Source organism: Panthera pardus, unplaced genomic scaffold (assembly GCF_024362965.1).
Source record: "Panthera pardus isolate Hobbes unplaced genomic scaffold, ASM2436296v1 HiC_scaffold_2, whole genome shotgun sequence".
NCBI classification, from domain to species: domain Eukaryota; kingdom Metazoa; phylum Chordata; class Mammalia; order Carnivora; family Felidae; genus Panthera; species Panthera pardus.
The window spans coordinates 15,647,879-15,670,903 of record NW_026526765.1 but is presented as its reverse complement, the minus strand read 5'-3'; the positions used below and the strand labels follow the sequence as shown (position 1 = coordinate 15,670,903).

Genomic DNA, 23,025 nt, shown 5'->3' with positions numbered 1-23,025 from the left:
CCTTAAAATAATTAGACACCATAGCTGCTGTTTGGGGGCATAATTTACATAATATTTATTCCTTATTTTAATAAAAATGTGTCATTCACATGGGCCTCTAGGTGTAAACAGTGAATAAAAGACAGAAAACATTAACACAAAAGCAAGCTATACTTCCACCTTTCTCAGGGACCAAATGTTTGTACTAATTAAGGAAAGTACTTTGAAAAGATGTATCTTGCAATGAGCCCTGAAATGCAATTAACTCCCAGTTTGTAGAATTGATAATGAAAGGGAGTGTGAGTCTTACAGGCATTGGTGAAAAGCTTCCTGACTTCAGTCTTTGTGTTTCCATTTTCTAAACTATTAGTAACATTCTCCAGATTTCTAAGAACATACCATGTTTAGTTTTTGTCTCTTTTAACTCAAAACAAGAATGTGCAATTTGCAGCAATATAACCATCACTTTTAAAAAAATAGAATCAGGACCAGGCTATTTACTAGCAATGTAGAAACCCTTGATTTAAACAGACTGTACTCATTTCCCAGTGTATTACAAATGGAATTTATGAATTTCCTGAATAGCTACTGAGAGATGAACAATCCTATGTTGGACATGAGAAGTGAGAGAGCTTTCTAGAAATGTGACCTTATATCATGTGACCTTTTAATGGCACATTAAAAATAGTGACTGTTCTTTGCTTGCTATCTGTGGGCCAGGGGCTTTAAATAGCATGCTAAATGCTCTTGAAAGAAACCTAAAGTGTCTATGTTATTCATCCCATTCTACAGACGAAGAATTGAGGGCTCAGAAAGTTGAGTCATTTGGTCAAGTTCACATAGTGATAAAGTGGCCGACTCCAAATTTAGATCCAGTTTTACTTTACGCCCAAAACCCTGTTTTTTTAAAAGCAGTAGTATGTGGCCTCCCATATATCTCAACTTACCACTAATAACAGCAACAACAAAAACTGCATTTACAGAAGTCACATATCATAAAGTAGGAAGCAGATGATTACACGTTTAGAAAGCCCATTGATTGAATTCCAGTACTAGCCATCTTGTATTTGTGTGGATGTATTTCACACGCTAGGAAAAGAAATACTGAAGACAGTCGAGTCTCATTTTAACTCTTAGCATCTCAGAAGCAAAACTGTTCTTAATTTTAGAGTTTCCTCATATTGTAAAGTCTAAGACATACGCTACTTGATCTAGTGCAACAGTAAGAAAATTACAGAAGTCCTCAATATTTCTCATAGAATGAAGAGCTTTTGTATAAATTTATATGAATAAGTATAGTCCCCCCAACTTTCCTTCTTTTCCACTGTGATTCATAATCTGATTTTATCTATATATTACCTTATTGTTAAAATTTTTAATGTTTTCTGTGTATAATAACCGTAAAGCAACCAGAAGGAAATATTAATTGTGCATAATTGTGTCAAATGCTCAGCATGACTCTTTATAGGAACAATAGCCTATTTATATGCTAATATAAGAAACAAAAGAAAATTTTGATCAGACTTGGAAATATTGCCAATTTTTTTAAAAATTTGCTAAAATAGCTGAAGTGTTTGATCAGTCACTTTTGAGTTTAGTTCTAGCTTTAGTGAACAAATGCTTCCTGTATATTTACTGCATCCTTATAATGGTGCCTTTGTTTTTCCTATGCATTTCTAAATTTTCACATAGTTTGTGATGAGATAGGAGTTAGGAATACTTCATTAATTTGGAATGCCATAACAGCAAAAAATAAGAGATATTTCAAAATAATGACAAAGTCATGTCGCAAAGTTGAAAAGTAGAGTCAAAAAATATTGAAGGAGGCTTGCATGTAGGATTCATATTCATGGAAGGAAGATGAAAAATAAGCAGAAAATGTGTTTCAAATGTATTCATGTGAAAAATATCATCTGATATACAATGGGTTTTTATTATACAGGCAAAATTTATTTATAAAACTTTAGCTTATTATAAGCCAAGAATACCTTACCTGGATCATTAATAGCAAGCCCTCATCCACCCTCATCAAAACTATTATAGTCTTCTAATACAAAGACAACTCATTAGGGACATTTCATGCAAACAGGGCAGAGATAGAGAAAGCAAGCTCCCACTTAAAATCAGAAGTCTTTGTCCATGACTTGTGTTTTATAATTGTATCACGTTATATATAGTTAGCACATTTACACTAATAACTTGACCATTAAATGTCGTGTGAATATGACATTTGAGAATATAACGGGACCTAAAGATGACTGACGGGACCCTGTTCTTATATAGATGCAAATATCTGTAGACTAAGAAGGTTGAATGACTCACAGAGCTCACTAATCACAGAGACTGGATAAGAATGTGGTCACTTTGACCATGCTTCAATAAAGATACAGAAGACTCCTGCAGATTTTTCCAGTCGGGGGCCAAATTTATCTAACAGCTTTGTTTGTGGTGGCAACCACTCCAAATCACAGTCGTGACCCCAGAAGAAGAACTTATTTTCTGGGTGGGCCTGTGTAACTCATTTAGCCCTGGAATGAAAACTTAAACCCTGGCTTAGTGACACTGTGCTAGTCTACTGACTGGAAACAAAACACCCAAATAGAAATTTTTCAAAGAAGTAATAAGTGCTTATCATGGATCCATAGCATTCTAGAACTCAGGATTATTGGAATTTCTGATATCTCAGTTACATAGAGGCATGAATAAAAGAGGGGAAGCATCATATTTGTGCAGAGATTTTAATTCTTTAGATAGTTTTGTTTCATTGGATCAAAGTTTTGGTTAAGGAAGTTAAAAAGCTTTCTAAAGTATATGTGTGCTATATGTGCTCCCCATTTTATTGATCACAATACACACTATGAAGTTGCAAATGGTACTTGTGTTTATTTTTTTTTGAGAAAGATTATTTTCTGGATGTGTAGATTGTGGACTAAATTGTATCTCCAGAGTAAGCTACGGGAACCTTAAATCTTTTAATGAATCTAAGCTATCTTGCAGATGTGTGACTTTTGGTTAAATTAAAGATGAAGCCACATCACTATAATATTCCACAGGGTGTATATTGATTAAACTTTATCCCATCTATTGATCATAGTCAGTAAAACTTACAAAAGCTGCTGTTGGGGAGGCAAAAATCTTAAATAAATTTGCTTTACCACTCACAGTCTGTATCTAGAAGTATCTAAAATATGTCAACAGGAAGAGGTCTCCTAAACTTCAAGCCAACTGATGTTTCTCTAAGTAAATCACTGTAAAAATAGATTTCCATTACATAAGTTTTAAATTAATTTCTTATAGTGAAATGGACAGACTATAATGGAAGTAATAGGTGCCTCTGAGGACCGAAATTTTATTATTGAAATGAAAAATAACTTTCCAGTGCACTTTAACATGACTAATAATTATCTTGAGTCTATGCCTACATAATCAAAGGGAAATTGAGTGTCAGATGACGAACTGGGTAATTTGTTTAAAGTTGCTTCTGTTAAGAAAAATACTTGAATAAAAGGAATCATTACTGAGATTCACTGTTTGCTGTGGCTGTAACTTGTCTGCAGATTTGTTGGTCCGTAAATTCTAATTTGAATAATGAACTTTCGTCATATTTCATGAAATGCATTTTCTCTTTACTTATTTCATTAATACATATTTACTAGAAATATGAAATGATGCATATGTTGTATGACAGGAAAGAAGGTAGTTGTAGGGATAAAAATTATAACCCAGAGTTGTACATGATGATGGCAACTTTGCAAGAAAATCTCCTATGCCTAATGTGCATTATGCCTATGCGTATGCCTGTCTCCTATGCCTATGCCATTTACGTGCCAGGGGGAAATTAGTTAAAGTTTGACTAGGGAACTGGTCCAGTTAGAGGGTTCTTAAGGACTACTGGCGAAATCTGAGCTGGCATAAGCTTAAATTGTATTTACTCTAGTCTATAGCCAGGAGATTACTAGTTCTTCACAGACAGCATCTTATTGATCATTGATCATAAAATTTCACAAGTAGCATTGAATATAGATGTTATCTTGGTGATAATTTCACTCAGGATGCAGTGAGCATTTAGTGGTGGTAGGGATACAATGGTGTGTCATAATCATCGTATTAGAGTAAAACTTGTATCTGTCTCAACATTTCCTCCCTACTACTACCCCTTTGACCACATATGTCTGTATATTTGTCCAAGGAATTAACTAGACATACTATGGAGTGTCACAATATTACAGCTTGAGATAATATCCAGAACTATGAGTTCATTGAAATACCGTGGGAAGTATAAGTGTATCTGTCCTTTTATCAGTATTTAGATATCTCTCGATCACAGAGGAAAATAAATTAAGCTCTCATTGTTATAAAAAAAAAGTTGTTTGTTTCTTGAATGATTCTAACAAATTTCAAATGTATATATAAAGGATATTATCTCTATATGAAAACATACTGCTCTAGATAAGTAAAATATGATGACTTTTTAGACTGATTATTTCTACCAAATGCATATAAAAGAAGTAAAGACTCCTATGGAATGCCTTAATTAATTTCACATTAGGTATTAACAGGGTCTTCTTAATATTGTTGAATAATCGGTTAGTTTGGTTAGTTTATTTTGGTTATTCATTCACTTATGAGGCAAAGTCATACACCTATGCTACTATGGGTGAAAGAAAAAAGAGCTTTACTCTCATATAGTTTCCAAATAAAATGACTCATGTGCACTGAGTAAGGAATTATGAATAATTTAATTTTCTGATAGATCTTTTAGAAACAAACAGTAGTTATTGCTATTTATGCGGAGGAACTTCTTCATTCAATAATAATCCTTATTCAGATCCGGTTGTGCTTGCATCACTTTGCCAGAAAAAACAAAACAGAAAAGAACAAACAAAAAAAAAAAAGCACTTCCTATTTGTGAACCTTCTCAAGGTTTCCAAGAGAAAAAACCTTCCTACAAGGCATTAAAACAAATGAAATTTCTCTATTGAGGCCTATCATTTGACACTTAAACATAAAATAGTTTCAAATATTATCCTGTATGATCCTCACAATAAAATTATGACGTAGGTCATATCTGCATTTTGCTTACAAAGAAAGCTCAGACAGGTGATACATTAAGTTATAGAGCTAAAAAGTGGTTTAGCTTGACGAACGTCATTCACTTGGTTTCCAGACTTGTGTTAATTTCCTTACTGTGTAACACCATTTTCACACATGCTAGATCTATTTTAGAAACAAATTTCCAAAGAGTTCATCTTTGCATGCTGAAGAAATCAACGCCAGGACCTACAGCTTGTACACAGAGCAGAAGGATATAGATGTTTTCAAGGGGTCTAAAGAGGTTATTGCCTCTAAGGTATATGAAAATTGGGAAATTTGTTCTTGGGAAAAGCCCCTACAACATTCTTCTTTTTTATCTGTGCATCTTCAAGAGCCTATCTATGCATTTAGCCTTTAAAAATGCACTGCGAGTTGAAGTGTCCCCACCAAACACCTCTAGTCACCTCTGCTACAAAGAGAGCAGTTCCATTTTCTCACCAGCTTAGTTGAAGATATGATTAAATCATATAAATATGCTATAAATACAAATATATTTTATTTTAAAGTAAGCTCTTATTACTCAAGTGTAACACTATGTGTAAGGGCAATAATATTGATTGGAGCACTGATCTATGGGTGAAGGAAAGAGCTTCTTTCTTTATAGTATCTACAAGTGACAGTAGGAAGCTTCTCTTTCTCTTTTTCTCTTGCTAGGCCAGTAGCCAATACCAGAAGAATAGTGGTCTGAAAAGTGCCACCCAGTTTTGCAACCAGATCTAAGATATCTCACTGTGTCTCTCTCTCTCTTAGTTTTAAATTCTGTACCTTCTCGATTATCCATAATGTACCTCTCCCTAATGCTTACCCTTCAAGACTGATCAAACCATGTCTAAAGTCTCGTATTGCTTAGAATTTTACTATTCTGTCTGATTTTAAACTCTGAGCATCAATCATGTTAGTTTGCAAATAATTTCTTTTCCTTTTCTTGTCTGTTTGCTTAAGTAAATCATGTCTAAGTAATTCCCAGTTCTTATTTCCTCTCTTTGAATATCCCTCATTCCTTCCTTGTACTCCTTCAAAGAAATATTTTTGAATGAATAAAGCCTTAAATACTGCCTACTTCTTTTTTAAAGGGAGCTTGCAAATATTACTTAATGCACTTATATTCTATTTTAATCTCTTGCCCTAACTAGCTCCTTGATGTTGGATAAAATTCTTCATCACTCCATACCTCAGTTTCTTCCTCTATAAAAAAAAGGGGCTATTAATAGTACCCATCTCATGCAAACTGTTTTCAGTTTGCAGTGAACTAACACTTAAAGCACAATATGGTACACCATGGAAGCTCCATGAATGTGACCTTTCTTTACCTCGTTTTAGATCGCTTTTGTAAATAACTCGTATATATGTGTTTCCTTCAAGTCTTAAATATATCATCTTGGTATAGTCTTAAATGAAGAGAGAAAGTAGAATTTGAAGAAAAATATATTTAAACATCTTGCCAAGTTACATATACTCTTGCCTCAGTTTACACTGGCTACTTTATTATACCAATGGACTAGAATATTAAAAAAAATACTTCTCAGAACTTTAATTTCTCAAGTTTTATCATTAATCCCAATTTAGAATTTACATCATCTACACAAATGGCTAATTGATTTTCTGTTTGCTAGATATCCCTGAAAATGCCAAATTAACATTAGCATTGAAAAACACCTAAATATTTATATATGAGGTCATAAAGTATTAAGATGCCGTGTTGACTTTTTTAGAGGTTTGTAAAAGGAAACAAGTGGATGTTATTATGAAAATATTTTTAAAAGTTACCTACTGAGAATATTTTCATCTATTTTTATTTGTTTGGTAAACAGTTTCGTGGACCCATGTGACTTCTTTATTTTATATAATTAGCACTGAATGATTCTACATTTAATCCCCCAAATAGTTGTAAATCATTTATTTTTTTCTCACATTTTCCTTTTTTTTCCTGAGCTTGTATTTGTGTGGCCAGGAAGAAATCCAAGGCTAGAATAAAGCAGAACTATTTAGTTCTACTTGAGTTGAAATTCAATTGCAGCTCCACATACAAAACTCTACATCCAAGCATCCTCTAATATCTAGCCCTTATACTGTAGATTTCCCAAGAGAGTCAGGACACATAGAAAGCTAAGAAGTAAATAACATGAGACTGAAGACACATACCTAGCATTGTACCTACCATTTGAAATAAAAGTTAAATATATATATAAATATATATACATATATATATATGTATATATATTTAAATATATTTATGTATATATTTAATTCAACTAAAGGGCATATTTATTCTGAAAGTATTTAATCACTAATGCTAGCATTTACATTACAAAGCTCTGTGTGAGGTACCTAAAAGAGAACAGATGATCCTGATACTGAGACAATGCATTTCATAGTCTTAATTTAGCTTAGAAACAGAAATCCAATTTTTTTTCCCCAGACTGACAGCTCAGCTCTGAAGTGATCAGATTTTTTTTTTTGTTTTTGTAATTGTTTTTTAATGTTTACTTATTATTGAAAGTCAGAGAGATTCAGAGCGTGGACAGGGGAGGGGCAGACGGGGAGGGAGACACAGAATCTGAAACAGGCTCCAGGCTCCGAGCTGTCAGCACAGAGCCTGACGCGGGGCTCAAACCCACGAACGGTGAGATCATGACCTGAGCCCAAGTTGGATGCTTAACCGATTGAGCCACCCAGGTGCCCCTGAAGTGATCAGATTTCTAAGATGGAGCACGTTCTCCCATATTTCATAGGGATGTGTTGATAACAATGTAATCTGAGCTTTGCAGAAAACTTTGCAATTGAATATGTTTTAATTTTAGGTCTGACTTTCCAAGACAGAAATCACTGTTTTTAGGGTATCTAAACATGGAAAGTATCTTCAAGACAGGTTAATGACAACGAACTTTAGATGATGTAATAACCCAGATTTCCAACCGATTACATTTTTAAAAAAGTTATTCCTTTCCCGTGACAAGACTTCTCACTTCTAAGCAATCCAGCCCTCATCCTCAGCATCAGGCCTCTGGACAAAGAATATTATGAGAATTTTTTGTGATGTGAATGCAAGTCAAAATCAGTTTCAGTGTACCATGACCTAATGTTTTGGGAAAGCCCAATGACATTGCCCTTCCCCACTGTTCTGTAGCATCTGGATTTTGTACCGTTTCTCTGAAATCAGTTTTGCTTTACACCTGTTCTTCATGTTTAAATGCCTTCATTATGTTGAACTTTCTCCAATTAACATGTAGTTATTATTAGAACAGTCAATGCAAAATGGTCTATTTCTTGCTTTGATAACACAGTTTACAAGGGTTATATTCTGGCTCTTTTAGTGTTCTTAGGATGGTCTACAGTTTTGATTTGCATGATCTATTAATCTTCTATAATGTGTGAGCAGGATTATCCACAGGTTGTTACAAGGTTTCACACCTTTGCCTTAAATTCTACATATTCTGTTATGTTACATTACATACATTACATCTATTAAAGGCATGGAGTTGTATTTCAACATTTATACTCTGGTCCAGGAACTATGGTGAATTTTGAAATATTTCCACCATCACAATCATGTATCCTATGTATTTACCAGACTTCTGAGATTTCCCTCATGCTAAAATGGAAGAAGTGTCTCTGTTACTTTCAATGGAAATCCCTGTATTTATTCTCTGGAACCCAATCCTGCTCACCTTCTCATAAATTTTACCATTTTAGGTATTTCACTCTTTCAAAAGGATCATTACCTTCAGCAAAGACAGTGCTTAATATCCCCAATGAAAGAAAAAAAAAATATTGAACCACTTCTCTGATGATATATGGCAGCACTTTCTCTGATCTCTATTTTTGGGTGACGGTATCTAGTAAAGTATCGTGACTGTGGGGCTTCATATATTCACATTCAATATCCTCTTGAGTCCACTGTTTAAAAAAAAACACACACACTTTATATTTTATTGAAGAGATTCTTTTCAAGTTAACTAAAGATGCCCATCTTTCAAAATCCAATCAACCCTTACTAACCTCACTCGGCCTCTTAATAGAATTCACTATAATTGTTCACTTAAAATACCTTCCTTTCTTGGCTTCTGTGCCACCCCATTCCCACTTAGTCTCTTCCCCTAGACTGTTCCTCTCCTTTTGCTAACACCTGCTCATGTACAGATGCTGGGCTGCCTTAAGCCCAAAAGTTTGGGTGCTGTAGTGCTCAATACTTCACTTAACTTTTCTCCTACAGTTCTCTCCAGATGAAATTATACTGTTCCCAGAATTAAATTAGGCTTAAATTTAGGCTTATATATCTCAAATGGATATGTCCTATTCAGAAAACACACTTGAACTCCACACTCATATCCAATTCTCTGCTTTTTATTCCACATGTTTATCTACTTGACTTCTAAGGCATAGCATGTCTAAATCATTGATTTCTCCCAAATTCTTTTTCTCCCAAAGGGAGTTATTTGCCCCCCTACCTCTATCCAGCTCCATAAATAGGCTTATCAATTACATGCTAGATCAAACACACGCACACCATCACCACCACCGCTTCCACATGAAAAACAAGTCATTTGTAAGTCATTGCCCTTCCAATAAAAATTCTATAGTCTGTGCCCAATACATAACATTATTTTATACAGTTCTTTCCATTTTCTTCCCTTTTTCACCCTTGTCCAAGACAACATTATTAACTTTTCTGAATTGTTAACTCTCTGCAATCTAAGAGTCGAAGTAGCCACTATGATTTTTCCAGTACATAAATAGGTACATGATATCCTTTGTTTAACAATTCCCCTTTTGGGTGCCTGGGTGGCTCAGTAGTTGAGAGTCTGACTCTTGGTTTTGGCTCAGGTCATGATCTCAGGGTTTGTGAGATCACGCCCTGCATTGGGTTCCTGCTGACTGCTTCCTGCTTGGGATTCTCCCTCCCTTTCTCTCTGCCCCTCCCCTGCTTACCGCTCATGTCTGTGTGTGCACTCTCTCTCTCAAAATTAATAAGTAAACCTAAAAAATATATATCTATATATCTACCTTTCTATATATATCTACCAATCTATATCTATCTATCTATCTATTTATCTATCTATCTATCTATCCCTCATTGCCTTTTTAAAAAGGTAAGAACTATCTACCATATGGTACATGGATTGCTTATCCTACCCGCAGCCACATACCTCTCATCCTTTCTGCCTAGCCAGTGAGACATACATTGTTTTTTAACCAAATCAAGTTCTTTTCTTTAATTTGGATACTTGCATTTTGCTTTCTTGTATTGAAAATATTCTTCCCCTGGTACTTTTGTACATAATCAGTTCATTTTTATTCCGCAGGTCTGGATAAAATGTTACTGAAGCTGAAGTTAAGGAAGAGGGGGAAGTATTAGAAATTTAAGGAGAGGAGAAAACACTCTTCTTTAAAAAGTTCTAGAAATAGTTTGGAACATATGATTGTTTGTATTTTTAATTCATATTCATGTTAATAAACTGTTGCTGGATAATGTAAAACTCCAAAACTCAGGGGCAGATATTTAGAGCCCTCTCGTGTGTGTGTGTCTGAGCTAGCTGAAGATCAAGGTAACTAGCCTGGCTTGTGTTTGCCAGCTCTTTTAACCCCAATGCAATCAATCCTGCATCCGCTCATTTACTAGGTAGCTCTGCTTTAGCAGGCGGTATACCCTGAAGGGGGACAACCTTGTCTTTGTGTCTCTCATCTTCCTTCTGGGATCAGTGGATCAGCCAGCCCCACCATGTTCCTTTTGTGTCGGTGGCAGAGGATAAGGAGGAATATGCCATGTCTCCGGAAATCTTGCCCCAAATACGAAACAGGACACCGTCACTTTCAACTCTTTCTTTCCTTTCTTTTTGATTTTTTTTTTAAATTTTACTTAAATTCCAGTTAGTCAACATCCAGTGTAATATAAGTTTCAGCTGTGCAATTTAGTGATTCAACACTTACAACACTCAGTGCTCATCGATTTGCTAAAGGAAGCTGGACACCAAATCTAGTGTGAAAGAGCTCTACAACCTTTTATGCATTGGAGAAAGAAGATGATTTTGGCCAATAATGTGACCTACCTCCCATTCAGTTGCTTTCTCATTTTTTTTTCACTAAACAAGGTGGCTAGGTGATGGAGATACTATGGTAGTTAACTGAAATGTTTTCATTTTTATTATATATTTCTCTTCAAATCTCAACTATATTGAAACTCCGGTATAAACTAATCTCTGACATCTCCTGTTATCCTAAAAATTTTGTACATATAGAAATGAAAGTTAAACTAAGGGTTTAGTTTTTAGGGTCAGCCTGGGTGGCTCGGTAGGTTAAGCATCTGACTCCCAAATGCTGCTCAGGTCATCGTCTCATGGTTCATGGGATGCAGCCCCACATCAGGCTCTGCATTGACAGTGTGGAGACTGGTTGGGACTCATTCTCTCTCTCTCTTTCCCCCTCTGCCCCTGCATGTGTTCTCTCTCTCTCTCTCTCTCTCTCTCTCTCTCTCTCTCTCTGTCAAAAAAAAGAACATAGTTTAGAGTTGTTGTTGTTTTTTCTTCCAAGGTACTATAGACTTCCTAGAGGCAGTTTTTCATCTCTCCCTTATTAATCCCTCTGTTTTTAGTAACTACCATTGTATTCATGAAATTCAGAAGGGTGTTTTTCTCAATTTGAATTAGTAATTAGACTAAACATTAATTAAGGGCTGACAGAAAAAAAATAATTGATGTCAACTCTATGCAAATATAAGTTGCCAGGCAAATCTCAGGAGGCAAATATAGAAACTAAACATGTGCATTTACTATTTGAATATATCTGGTTTAATACTGCCCTTGTTTTAGTTTTATTTGTTGTCTTCATTATATCATTGTGTAAAAGGAAGGATTATCTCTTTCCTTCCCTAGATACTTCATTGACCACAGTGGCGAAGATGACAGAGTTTTCAACATCGATGCCAATTCTGGAACCATCAGAACCACAAAGGTTCTTGATAGAGAAGAAACCCCGTGGTACAACATCACAGTTGCTGCTTCAGAAAATGGTAAGCTACTTTATGTGTCCTAAAAAAGATGTCACTTGTACATGACGATTTCTACCGAGATTTTCTCGGGTGCAGGGCTCTCACCATTTCTATTTGTGGTGCCAGCATCTAGCAGAGCGTATAGAACGTATTAGAGGCAGTTACTCGTTGTCAGATGTGGTGAATAAATCTCATACCTTTTTTTTTTTTTTTACTTTAATCCTAGTGTACTGGTGGAAGATTGACATCACAGGACACTCCTTCCCCATCCCTGAGTCAGAGTATTTGGTTGGCCTCCTAGTCATGAGGCTTGTTCTGCGGGTTGCACGGCTGCCTAACATCAAAGACGCCGCTATAAACATTCATATGAAAGTTTTTTGTAGACACATTTTTATTTCTTTGGGGTATATACCCGGAAGTGAGATAGCTCAGTCATATGGAAACTCTGTATTTAATTATTTGATGGACTGCCAGCCTGTTTTCTAAAGCAGCTACATTTTACATTCCCAAAAGCACTAGGAGGGTCCAATTTCTCTATATTATTACCCATATTTATTGTTATGTATCTTTTGATTATAATCATTCTAGTGGGTGTGGGGTGATAGCTCCTTATGGTTTATGCACTTTTATAATGTCCCCCGTTACCAATCAATAATTAGACTACCCCAGCTTTTTATATTCTGCCTGAATTTTTATGTTTTTACATCTGCAAAATTAGCTCAAGTGGCTCCCATTTAGAGAATTTTCTCCAGCATAATATTCTCTTTGAAAATAAGCATTCGCTAATTACTTTTAAATGAGTGTTATAAAGAATACATGAGTGGGTTCATTTATGATCATTCTGGTTAATTTTCATTTTCAAAATAACCAGACTAGGACTGGAATTACATGTTCTTTGTCACCTAATGACAAATAAATGACTGTCAAGTGATAAGAGCTCATTCAATATCAGTTGCAAAAATAAAGGAATTAATGGATTAATATATCCAAGAAGTGATGAAGACATTGAAAAGACTCAGAAAAGATTGTGTGGTTTTTGGGAACAGGTTCTGTGTAGAGAAGATGGAGGGAAAGAATCCCTGGAGAAAATGATATTTTTCAGAAAATAAAAAAAAAAACAAAACAGGAAACTTACTTTAAAATAACTTCCAGTTTTACTCCAGAATTATTTCAATCAGAAACCATACTTTAGTTTCTAAATCTCACCTCAGTCCAAATAATATTTGTATCAAGTAGAAACTAACTAATTTATGAATGTGCATGAGTATATGTATACCATGAAAATTATATTATTTGCAATCATTACCAAAAGAAATGTCCATTTTTACTTAAGTAACATCTTAAATATATATTTAATAAGTGCTTTTTTCTTCTTTTTTTTTTTTGCTATTTGTTAGTACTTCTTATGGGAAATCGGTTAATACCTATCTACAAAGTAAAGCAGTATAATAGATTGTATTATCCTGCATTTTATAGATGATAATTTTAGAAGGCTCAAAGCCTTAGGGGCACCTCAATAAGCATTACTAAACATAATGTAATCCTAATTATAAATGGGTATGTAGAAGGAGTGAGAAATAGTGAGGACTTCATACCCATATTGGAGACTGTTTCAGGAAGTGCACATTCATTCACCGGTTGCTTGTCATAAGTGCCTTATTAAATATCACTGGGGGCCCTTCCATTTACGGTTGTTCGTAAACAGTAACATTAAATTCAGCCACATTACCAAAGTATTTACTAATATATTCTGTTCGGAAATGTACTCGATGCTTTTTATAAACTGGATTTTTTTTTAAGGCTTGATTTTTTGGTAGAGCAGTTGTAGGTCCACAGCAACATTGAGAGGTAGGGACAGAGATTTCCCAAATAGACCCCACATCTACACATGTATGACATCCTTCATCATCAGCATCCTCCGCCAGTGTGATACATTTGTCACAACTGATGAACCTACATTGACACGTCATAATCACGCAAAGTCTATAGTTTAACGTGTTTCGTTCTTGGTGTTCCCTGGGTTTAGACAAAGGTATGATGGCGCGTATTCATTATTATAGTATCATACGTGGTATTGTCACTGCTCTAAAACCCCATGTATACTGCTTATCCGTCTCTACTTACTCTGATTTTGGTGACCACTGATCTTTTTATTGGCTCCTTAGTTTTTCCTTTTCTGGAATGTCATAGAGTTTGAATCATACAGTAAGTTGCCTTTTCAGATTGGCTTTTTCCCTCAGTAATATAGGCACACTTAAGGATCTGCCATGTCTTTTCATGGCTTGATAGCTCATTTCTTTGTAATAATAGCATCCCATTGTCTGGATGTACCACAGTTTGTGTATCAATTCAGGTACTGAAGGACACCTTGGTTGTTTCCAAGTTTTTGCAATCATGAACAAAGCCACTACAGTATAAACACATATTTGTAGGTTTTTGTATGGATAAAAGTTTTCCATTTCTTTGGGTAGTTACCAAGGAGTGAATTTACTGGATCATATAGTAAGGGTGTATGTGGTTTGTAAGAAACTGACAAACTATTTTCCAAAGTGGCTGCGCCATTTTGCATTCCCACCAACAATGAATGAGAGTTGCTGTTGGTCTACATCGTCATCAGCATTTGCTGTTGTCAGTGTTTCTGGATTTGGGCCAGTTTTTGTCAGGTACGTAGTGGTATCTCATTGTTGCTTTAATTTATATTTCTCTGATGACAAATATATGGAACATCTTTTCATACATTCATTTGCCCTCTGTATGTCTTCTTTGATGAGGGGTCTGTTAAGGTCCTTGGCCCATTTTTTAATCAGGTTTTGTTTTCTTATAAGTAAACTTTAAGGGATCTTCATCAGATGTGCATTTTACAAATATTTTCTCCCAGGTGGTCTGTTGTTTACTCATTTGTTTGATGTTGTCTTTTGCAGAAATGAAATCAGGTTTCTAAACATCTTAATATAAGTTTTGGAAGAGCTTGGTGCTCTATGGAATGACATTTAGAAGTTTTGTTTTGTTTTGTTTTAAATTTTAGAGAGAGAGAGAGTTGTGTGAGTGGGAGGAAGAGCAGAGGGAGAGAGGGAGAGAGAGAGAGAGAGAAAGAGAGAGAGACTATCAGGCAGGCCCCATGCTCAGCACAGAGCCAACGTGAGGCTCAGTCTCATGACCTTGAGATCATGACTTGAGCCAAAATCAATTCAGAGGCTTAAGCGACTGAGACACCCAGCTGCCCCTAGAAGCTTATAGTTTAAAGTACTATATATATATATATGTGTGTGTGTGTGTGTGTGTGTGTGTGTGTGTGTTTTGTTTTTTGTTTTTTGTTTAGCCTACCTTAAGTGTTGTGCAAGTAAGAGAAAGATGCCCCTTCTGGGCAGATGAAGCAGTGCACCAGGATTTAGGATTTAAGAGTATATGAGAGCAAACCACGTCTGTGCACAGAAAAACATAAAAAACTAAAAAGAATCCCTTTCTTCAGCTCAACGGGCCACTTGCTAAGGGATCAGTGTGAGAGTATAGGGTGGCATAAAAATGCATGTGGGTCTCTGAACATGTAAGTAGGGTCCAAATGGCATGCAGCTCTTATTTACATGGTGTTCGATTCTGCTCTCTTTTCTTCTTTGGTTCTAGGTCAACTCAGCTGCCCAGTCACATGGTAAAGGCAGAAAGCATGAGTCTGGTCCATGAAAGCCTTCCCCACTGCTGCTAAATATAGCTAAAAGATATCTCGCTTTTGTATGGTCAACTTTCACAGACACATCATCCTAACAAAAATCTCTGAAATAGAGAGGACAGGCATTATTTTCACTTTATAGATAAGGAAATCGAGACTCATACAAAATATGAATCCAGATAGTTTGGTTCTGAGAGCTGTGCTCTTTCTAACATGGCCCTTTAGGGAAGCTGATGTTCATTGCATCAAGTTTTGGACAGATATTTTCACTGATTGAGGTTTATTTTATTATTTATTTTAAAAATGCATTCTGTGACATAAGACTGTCTCCATGATTTTAGAGAGAGAGAAACAGAACAAGAGTGGGGGAGGGGCAGAGAGAGAGGGGGACACAGAATCTGGAGCAGGCTCCAGGCACAGAGCCCGACGCAGGGCTCGAACTCACAAACTGCAGGATCATAACCCGAGCCGAAGTTGGACACTCAACCAACTGAGCCACCCAGGCACCCCGATTATCTCCATGATTTTATTTTATTTTTTTTTATTTTTTTTTTTTAAATTTTTTTTTTCAACGTTTTTTATTTATTTTTGGGACAGAGAGAGACAGAGCATGAACGGGGGAGGGGCAGAGAGAGAGGGAGACACAGAATCGGAAACAGGCTCCAGGCTCCGAGCCATCAGCCCAGAGCCTGACGCGGGGCTCGAACTCACGGACCGCGAGATCGTGACCTGGCTGAAGTCGGACGCTTAACCGACTGCGCCACCCAGGCGCCCCTCCATGATTTTAAAGAAGACACTAAGAATTAGATAAATGCAGTAAGCTGTCTTTGATTAGAGAAATAGAAAGAGTTGTATTCTCATCACATATCACAGTTCTTGGAGAAGAGTACTTTCTCACTAAATGCGTGGAATATTTCTGTACAAGTAACAATTCCTTCCATTCATATGATCCATAATATAACTATTTAGTCATTTCCATTACATTTCTATTTTTGGGTAGCAAATAATCACATGATTTCCATAGGTGAGAAGTCCAGGAGGGTTCCACTAGATTCCTTGTATAGGGCCCAGTAAGACTGAAGTCAGGTGTCAGCTGGGATGGGTTCTTATCTGGAGGCTGGGGAAGAATCTGCTTTAATCTCATTCTTCTTGTTGCCAGAGTCTACTTGCTTAGGATGTAGTTATGAGGTTTCCATTTTCTTCCCGTCCTCAGCAAGGGCAGCTTTCTTCTCGAGACTGCCTGCATTCTTTCTCATGTGGTCCTTACCTTCTTCAAAGGAGCAGCAGTGTATTGAGTCCTTTTAATGCTTTGAATCTCTTTGACTTTCTCTTCTGCTACCAGCTGGAGAAAGACTCTGTTTGCAAAGGAGTTCACCCGATTGGGTCAGGCCCACCCAGATAATCCCTTTATTCTAAAGTTAACTGAATTGGGACTTGAACAACATCAACAAAACCCTTACACAGCTGTACCTAGACTCATGTTTGGTTGAATAACCAAGAAACAGGAATCTCATGCTGCCATCTTTAGAATTCTGCCTATGAAGACCCTAAAATACTTGAAAAAAGATGAAAGCTTGTTCCTTCTACTAAAGAGTAAATATTGTTTCAAACTTGCATGCCATGGCCTTCTCTTCCCCTTATGTGACTCTCTGTTAGAATAGTGGCAGTAGTGGGCCCTCAATAAATCATTCTTTTTTTTTTTTTTTAATTTTTTGTTAACATTTATTTATTTTTGAGACAGAGAGAGACAGAGCATGAGTAGGGGAGGGGCAGAGAGAGGGAGACACAGAATCTGAAACAGGCTCCAGGCTCTGAGCAGTCAGCACAGAGCCCGACGCGGGGCTCAAACTCCCGGACTGCGAGATCGTGACCTGAGCTGAAGTTGGACGCTTAACTGACTGAGCCATCCAGGCGCCCCAATAAATCATTCTTAATATATCTTTCTCCACTAAATAGCTACTGTTTTCCTACATTTCCTTGTTTATGCCTAAACTCAAGATAATGCATATTTTTGTCCCCACTACTCTTCAGAACCTGGTATTATGGTCTTAACTTACTAATAGCAAAATCCAGCTAATACTGTTCATTTCTGATCTCTCCCTGCTTTCTTGGTCATATTTTCACTTGAATTTTCTCCTTTCTTCGCAAGACCTCTAGTACTTTGGTATGGTATAATTTATCATTTCTATCCTAAAATACGTATTAATTAACTCATTCCAGATGTATTAATAAATGATACTTGCTAAGCTTGTCATATGTTAGGCGCTAAAGACATTGAGGACCCTACTTCACTTTTGAGGAATTCAAGAATCTCATGCAGAAGACGAGATAAATATGTAATTGCATTATGGATAATCACTATGGCCATAAGGTTTTTAGGGTTAGGAAACATAAAGTCATGGTAGCTTAAGCTCTCCCGGGGAATTAGCAAAGGTTTCATAGAGAAGGAAAATGCATGGATTCAGTTTTGAGATGAAGGATGAGTAAAGGTTAGCCTGCATTCTGTGTCCAGCTGTACCTGTATCAGTCAGGGTTCTATAGAGGAACACAACCAGTAGGATTCAAGACCAGAAGGATTCAGAACCAATAAGGAGATTTATTATAAGGAATTGGCAGTCATGGAGGCTGGGAAATCCAAAATCTTCAGAGCCAATGTCCCAGGTCAAGTCTAAAAGCCAAAACCGGGAATAGTCTTTATCTCAGTTTAAAGGCAATCAGGCAAGAGAATTTTCTCTTATTCAAGGGAGGGTCAGACTTTCCTTCTTTGAAGGTCTTTAACTGATTGGATAAGGCCTGGCTGACTCACATTATGAAGAACAATCAGCTTTACTTAAGTCTACCAATTTCCATGTTAATTTAAAATCACCCTCATAGAAACAAACAGAATACTGTCTGACCAATTATCTGGGCACACCATGAATTAGAGACTTACGTAGTCCAGTATCTAGGGTTTTATCAGGCTCCCTAGGTAGTTTTCACCCATGCTTGTTATAGAACCACTGGTTTATGGGATTCTTTTTTTTTTTTTTTTTTTAAGTTTATTTTAAAAAGAGAGAGAGAGGGAGTACTGGGGAGAGGCACAGGGAGAGAGAGAGAAAATCTTAAGTAGGTTCCATGCTCACCTTGGGCTCGGTCCCAGGGCCCTGGGATCATGACATGAGCTGAAATCAAGAGGAGACGCTCAACCACCGCTGACTGAGCCCCCCAGGTGCCCTCATGACTTATGCAATTCTAATGTAAATTGATTTTAAGAAACATTGCTTCCTTCCAATCACAATTTAACTCATGTCATAGCTCCATTTAGGACTAATCCCAAAGACATCAGTACACACACATGCCCTGCGTGCCTAAGAAACTAACGCAGCATAGAACATGTGTGGCTTTTCTTTATAAAACTCAGCCCTGTTCTCAGCTTCATTCTCAGAAAAATTGTCTATGGCACTTTTAATCACAGATCCTCATGTTCTTTCAATAATTTTATAATCCGTTCCTCTGCCAATGCCTTCTTCCCCTTTTGTTCTGCTTTACAAACATCTATTTACTTTTAAGAACTAGTTCATATGTCACAGCATCTGTGAAACTTTGCTCAACTTCTCAGGCAGATTTTACAGTTCCTCCTATGCTCTCACTTGGTGCCTGCCTTCATAGAGCACTTATCACTTATTGGATTTAAGTATAACATTTATCATATTTTATTGTAATACTTTTCACCTCTACTAGATTGTGAACATCTCAAATCTAGGAATCAGGTCTAGTTTATCTTTGTTTATCATAGCATTCACAAATATTAAGAATATTTCCTGACACATCAAGCTGTTTTAAATACGTGAATATTGTTTGTCCTTCATTTCTGGATCTACTTTAATTGCCAAATACTTCATTGTGGTAACTAAACTATATATATTTCCCATTTTGCCTTAAATATCCTATTTGTCCTTATTCTGTGCCCTGAATATGAGAGTTTATTTCACCTGATCAATACACCAAAATGGGACCCCCTATTGTTCATTCCTTGCTGATAGCTGTTGGCAAAATCCAGGGATGTGCTACTGTAATATATACTTCTGATGAGTCCAAAAGGTTCCGCTCTTACCAGAGTTCACAAGTTAAAACAATAACGTTGTTTGTTTTGTGCATTGTTACAGTATTCACCTCAGCTGTTTGATTTCTCTAAACAAATTATGTTCATAACAGTCCAGAAACCAAAGTTTACATGCTGTTTACAGTAAGACCTTGGTTTGTGAGCATAATTTGTTCCAGAAACATGCTTGCAATCCAAAGCACTTGTATATCAAAGCCAATTCCCCATAAAAAATAAGGGAAACTCAGATGATTCATTCCACAACCCAAAAATACTCATATAAACATGATCATAATACTCTAATATAATATAAAATAATAAAGAAAATACAAACTATAGGGATGCCTGGGTGTCTCAATTGGTTAAGCATCCCTCTTCCCCTCAGGTCATGATCTAGCAGTCTGTGAGTTTCAGCCCCACATTGGGCTCTGTGCTGACAGCTCAGAGCCTGGAGCCTGCTTTGGATTCTGTGTCACCCTCTTTCTCTGTCCCTCTCCTGCTCACACTCTGTCTCTGTCTCAAAAATAAATAAACATTAAAACAATTTTAAAAAAGAAAATACAAAATATAAAGAGAAATAAGTAAATTAACCTGCACTTACCTTTGAAAACCTTCGTGGCATGGGGCGCCTGGGTGGCTCAGTCGGTTAAGCAGCCGACTTCAGCTCAGGTCATGATCTCACGGTCCGTGAGTTCGGGCCCCGCGTCAGGCTCTGTGCTGACAGCTCGGAGCCTGGAGTCTGTTTCAGATTCTGTGTCTCCCTCTCTCTGACCCTCCCCCGTTCATGCTCTGTCTCTCTCTGTCTCAAAAATAAATAAACGTTAAAAAAAAAAATTAAAAAAAAAAAAGAAAAAAAGAAAACCTTCGTGGCTGATGTGAGACAAGAGAAGAGGGTTATTGTGTAGGACAACTTTCATGATTACTAATGGAATCACTGCTGTCTATTTACTCACTGGAATCTTTTTCTTCATGGAGGCCATTGTATATGCTCACATGGATATTGACTTTATTAATAAACTCTTTCTTGTCATATACTGTATTTAATGTAAATGGCAATAAGGCAGCAGAAGAAAGGGTCTATATCTGCAGGCAGCCTGACCTAACATGAAGCAAAGCATTCCTCAGCTTACTCGTGGATGGAAAAGCAAAGGACTGTCCATAGATGCTTTGAAGTGACAAAAAATATACTAGTGACAGTTGTGGGCTCCTTCCAGCGTTCTGAAAAGTCACTGATTTGTGTCAAACACTGTGGCTTGAGAACAAGCATCTGAACATGGGAGACAATCACCCACAATCCTGCAGGGAGGGAGGGCGGGAGGGAGGGAGAGGAGAGAGAGAGAGAGAGAGAGAGAGAGAAGAACCATTGGCTCAGTTGTGATCATGTGATATTCAGCATCGTGTACTACTCATATTGCAAGACATTGCTCATTTATCAAGTTAAAATTTACTAGAAATGTTTACTCATCTTGCAGAATACTCACAGAACAAGTAACTCACAGTCCAACGTTTTACTGTATTTATTCAATCTTTTTAGTTTTTTTTTTTCAATTTTTGTGCAAACATATTCAAAGATTAGGATCTACAAATTTCAAATTTAATCCAATTGTAACTTTGGTTGATGGGAGTTAAATTTAGATTTTATTAATTCATCCTTGTTGCTTTTTAATCTGAAATAAAATTTTCTTAGCAGCAGCATGAAGCAATACAAAATTCCATCACTGAAGAGTGGGTGGTTAAAGTCTCTCGAGGTTCTACATATTATTTTGCTATTGTCAGTGTGCTTATTTTGATATATGAAATTCGCCTTTCACAAGTGTGTTCGTATTAGTAATTTCACCTAACACACAAAAGGATCTTATTTGACACTTTTTCCTTAGCACATAAAAGGAAGAACACCAAACAAATTGGTTTTCTTTAACTAATGATCAAAAGTAATACAATAAAATACTTCCATGAAATATATGTTTATGCATGTATATGTCTGCGTATTAGTTACCTGTTGCCATGGAACAGAGAACTACAAAATATGCAAAATTAATTCAATTTGTTCTAAGATTTAAAAGAAATGTATCGGCCCACATACCTTAAACTTCACAGGTAAATTAGGCTTCAGAGTTATGTTGATCGGGTCCCTGTCTTTATTTCTCCATGATATATTTTTTCCCTTTTCTCCATTCCTTTTTATTTCATGTTTTGCTTTAGAGCTGTCAATTTATAGTAACAAGCACCAAGTACTATGCTAACTTTCAATATGGTCACAGGATGAATGCTACCTTAAATTGGGTTGCACTCATCCTCATTCACATCCAGAGTGAGATAAATTATCCCTTCAGATGTCCATTAAAAATATTGTTCCAATTAGGTTTCAACTAATCACCATTGACTTTTTTTCAAAAAAATTGTATTTAACACATAATATGTGCCCATAAGGAGATGAATTATGGCAAAATGTGTGGGGTTATTCACATTAGCTCAGGACCTTCCAGGCCCATTTTTGATCTTTACTTGTAGGCAATTCCATTGAAACCTCTTGAGTTCTACCCATGGGGAGAATTTTGGTGAGGAAATTATGATATATATTCTATTCTATTCTGACATCTTGCATCTATTCAAATGTTGATACATTTGAATTCTTAGACATTGCACTATCCCGATATCAGTATCAAATTCTAGAAGCACTAGAACAAATTTCTTCATTCCAAAGGAACTTGGATCACTGGAACAATTCTGTACAGCAGTGCTAGATATTTATCTTGTAGTTCTCCTTGCTCCTCAAATTTCCAAAACTTTTGCCAGGTTCCTTGCATACCTCAGATAATCTTGCTTCTCTAATTCTTATTCAATAATAACAATCAAGAAAGGGTTTCCACAGCGTCCTGCCATTGTGTCTACCAACCTAACTAATACTGTGGTCCTTAGTTTCCTTAAATCTATCTCCCTTCAGGTTACTGGGAGTGAACACTCCATTCCAGGCTTATGACCACCCCTCCATGTACGCCTGAAATCCTGACCTTTCTTGTTCACCCTCAGTCTATGCACTGTCATTTATTTCCTCCCCACATCTTCATTTGCCCCTGTCTGATACATAATTCCTCTGTCCTCAAAAATAGGCTTTATATTCTATCTGAAAATAAAACTTAAACAAAAACTGAAAACCTACCTCGATCTAGTGTTTCTCTTCAGATACAACCTTAGTGTTCCCTTTCCTGATAAACTCCTTGA

General features: G+C 36.4%; 1 protein-coding gene across 7 annotated transcripts in view; it reads left to right on the top strand.

The window, feature by feature from the left end:
- The window catches only part of CDH18 (cadherin 18), a 992,712-nt gene that overhangs the window by 917,097 nt on the left and 52,590 nt on the right, over nucleotides 1-23,025 (top strand). For all 7 annotated transcript variants that reach the window (XR_008423672.1, XM_019450749.2, XM_019450750.2 and 4 more), the window contains one exon: nucleotides 11,943-12,079. Coding sequence is in view for 6 of the 7 variants with exons in the window: in XM_019450749.2 (XP_019306294.1) it covers nucleotides 11,943-12,079 (137 nt within the window). In the remaining variant the exon portion in view is untranslated. The remainder of the gene's footprint in view (nucleotides 1-11,942; nucleotides 12,080-23,025) is intronic.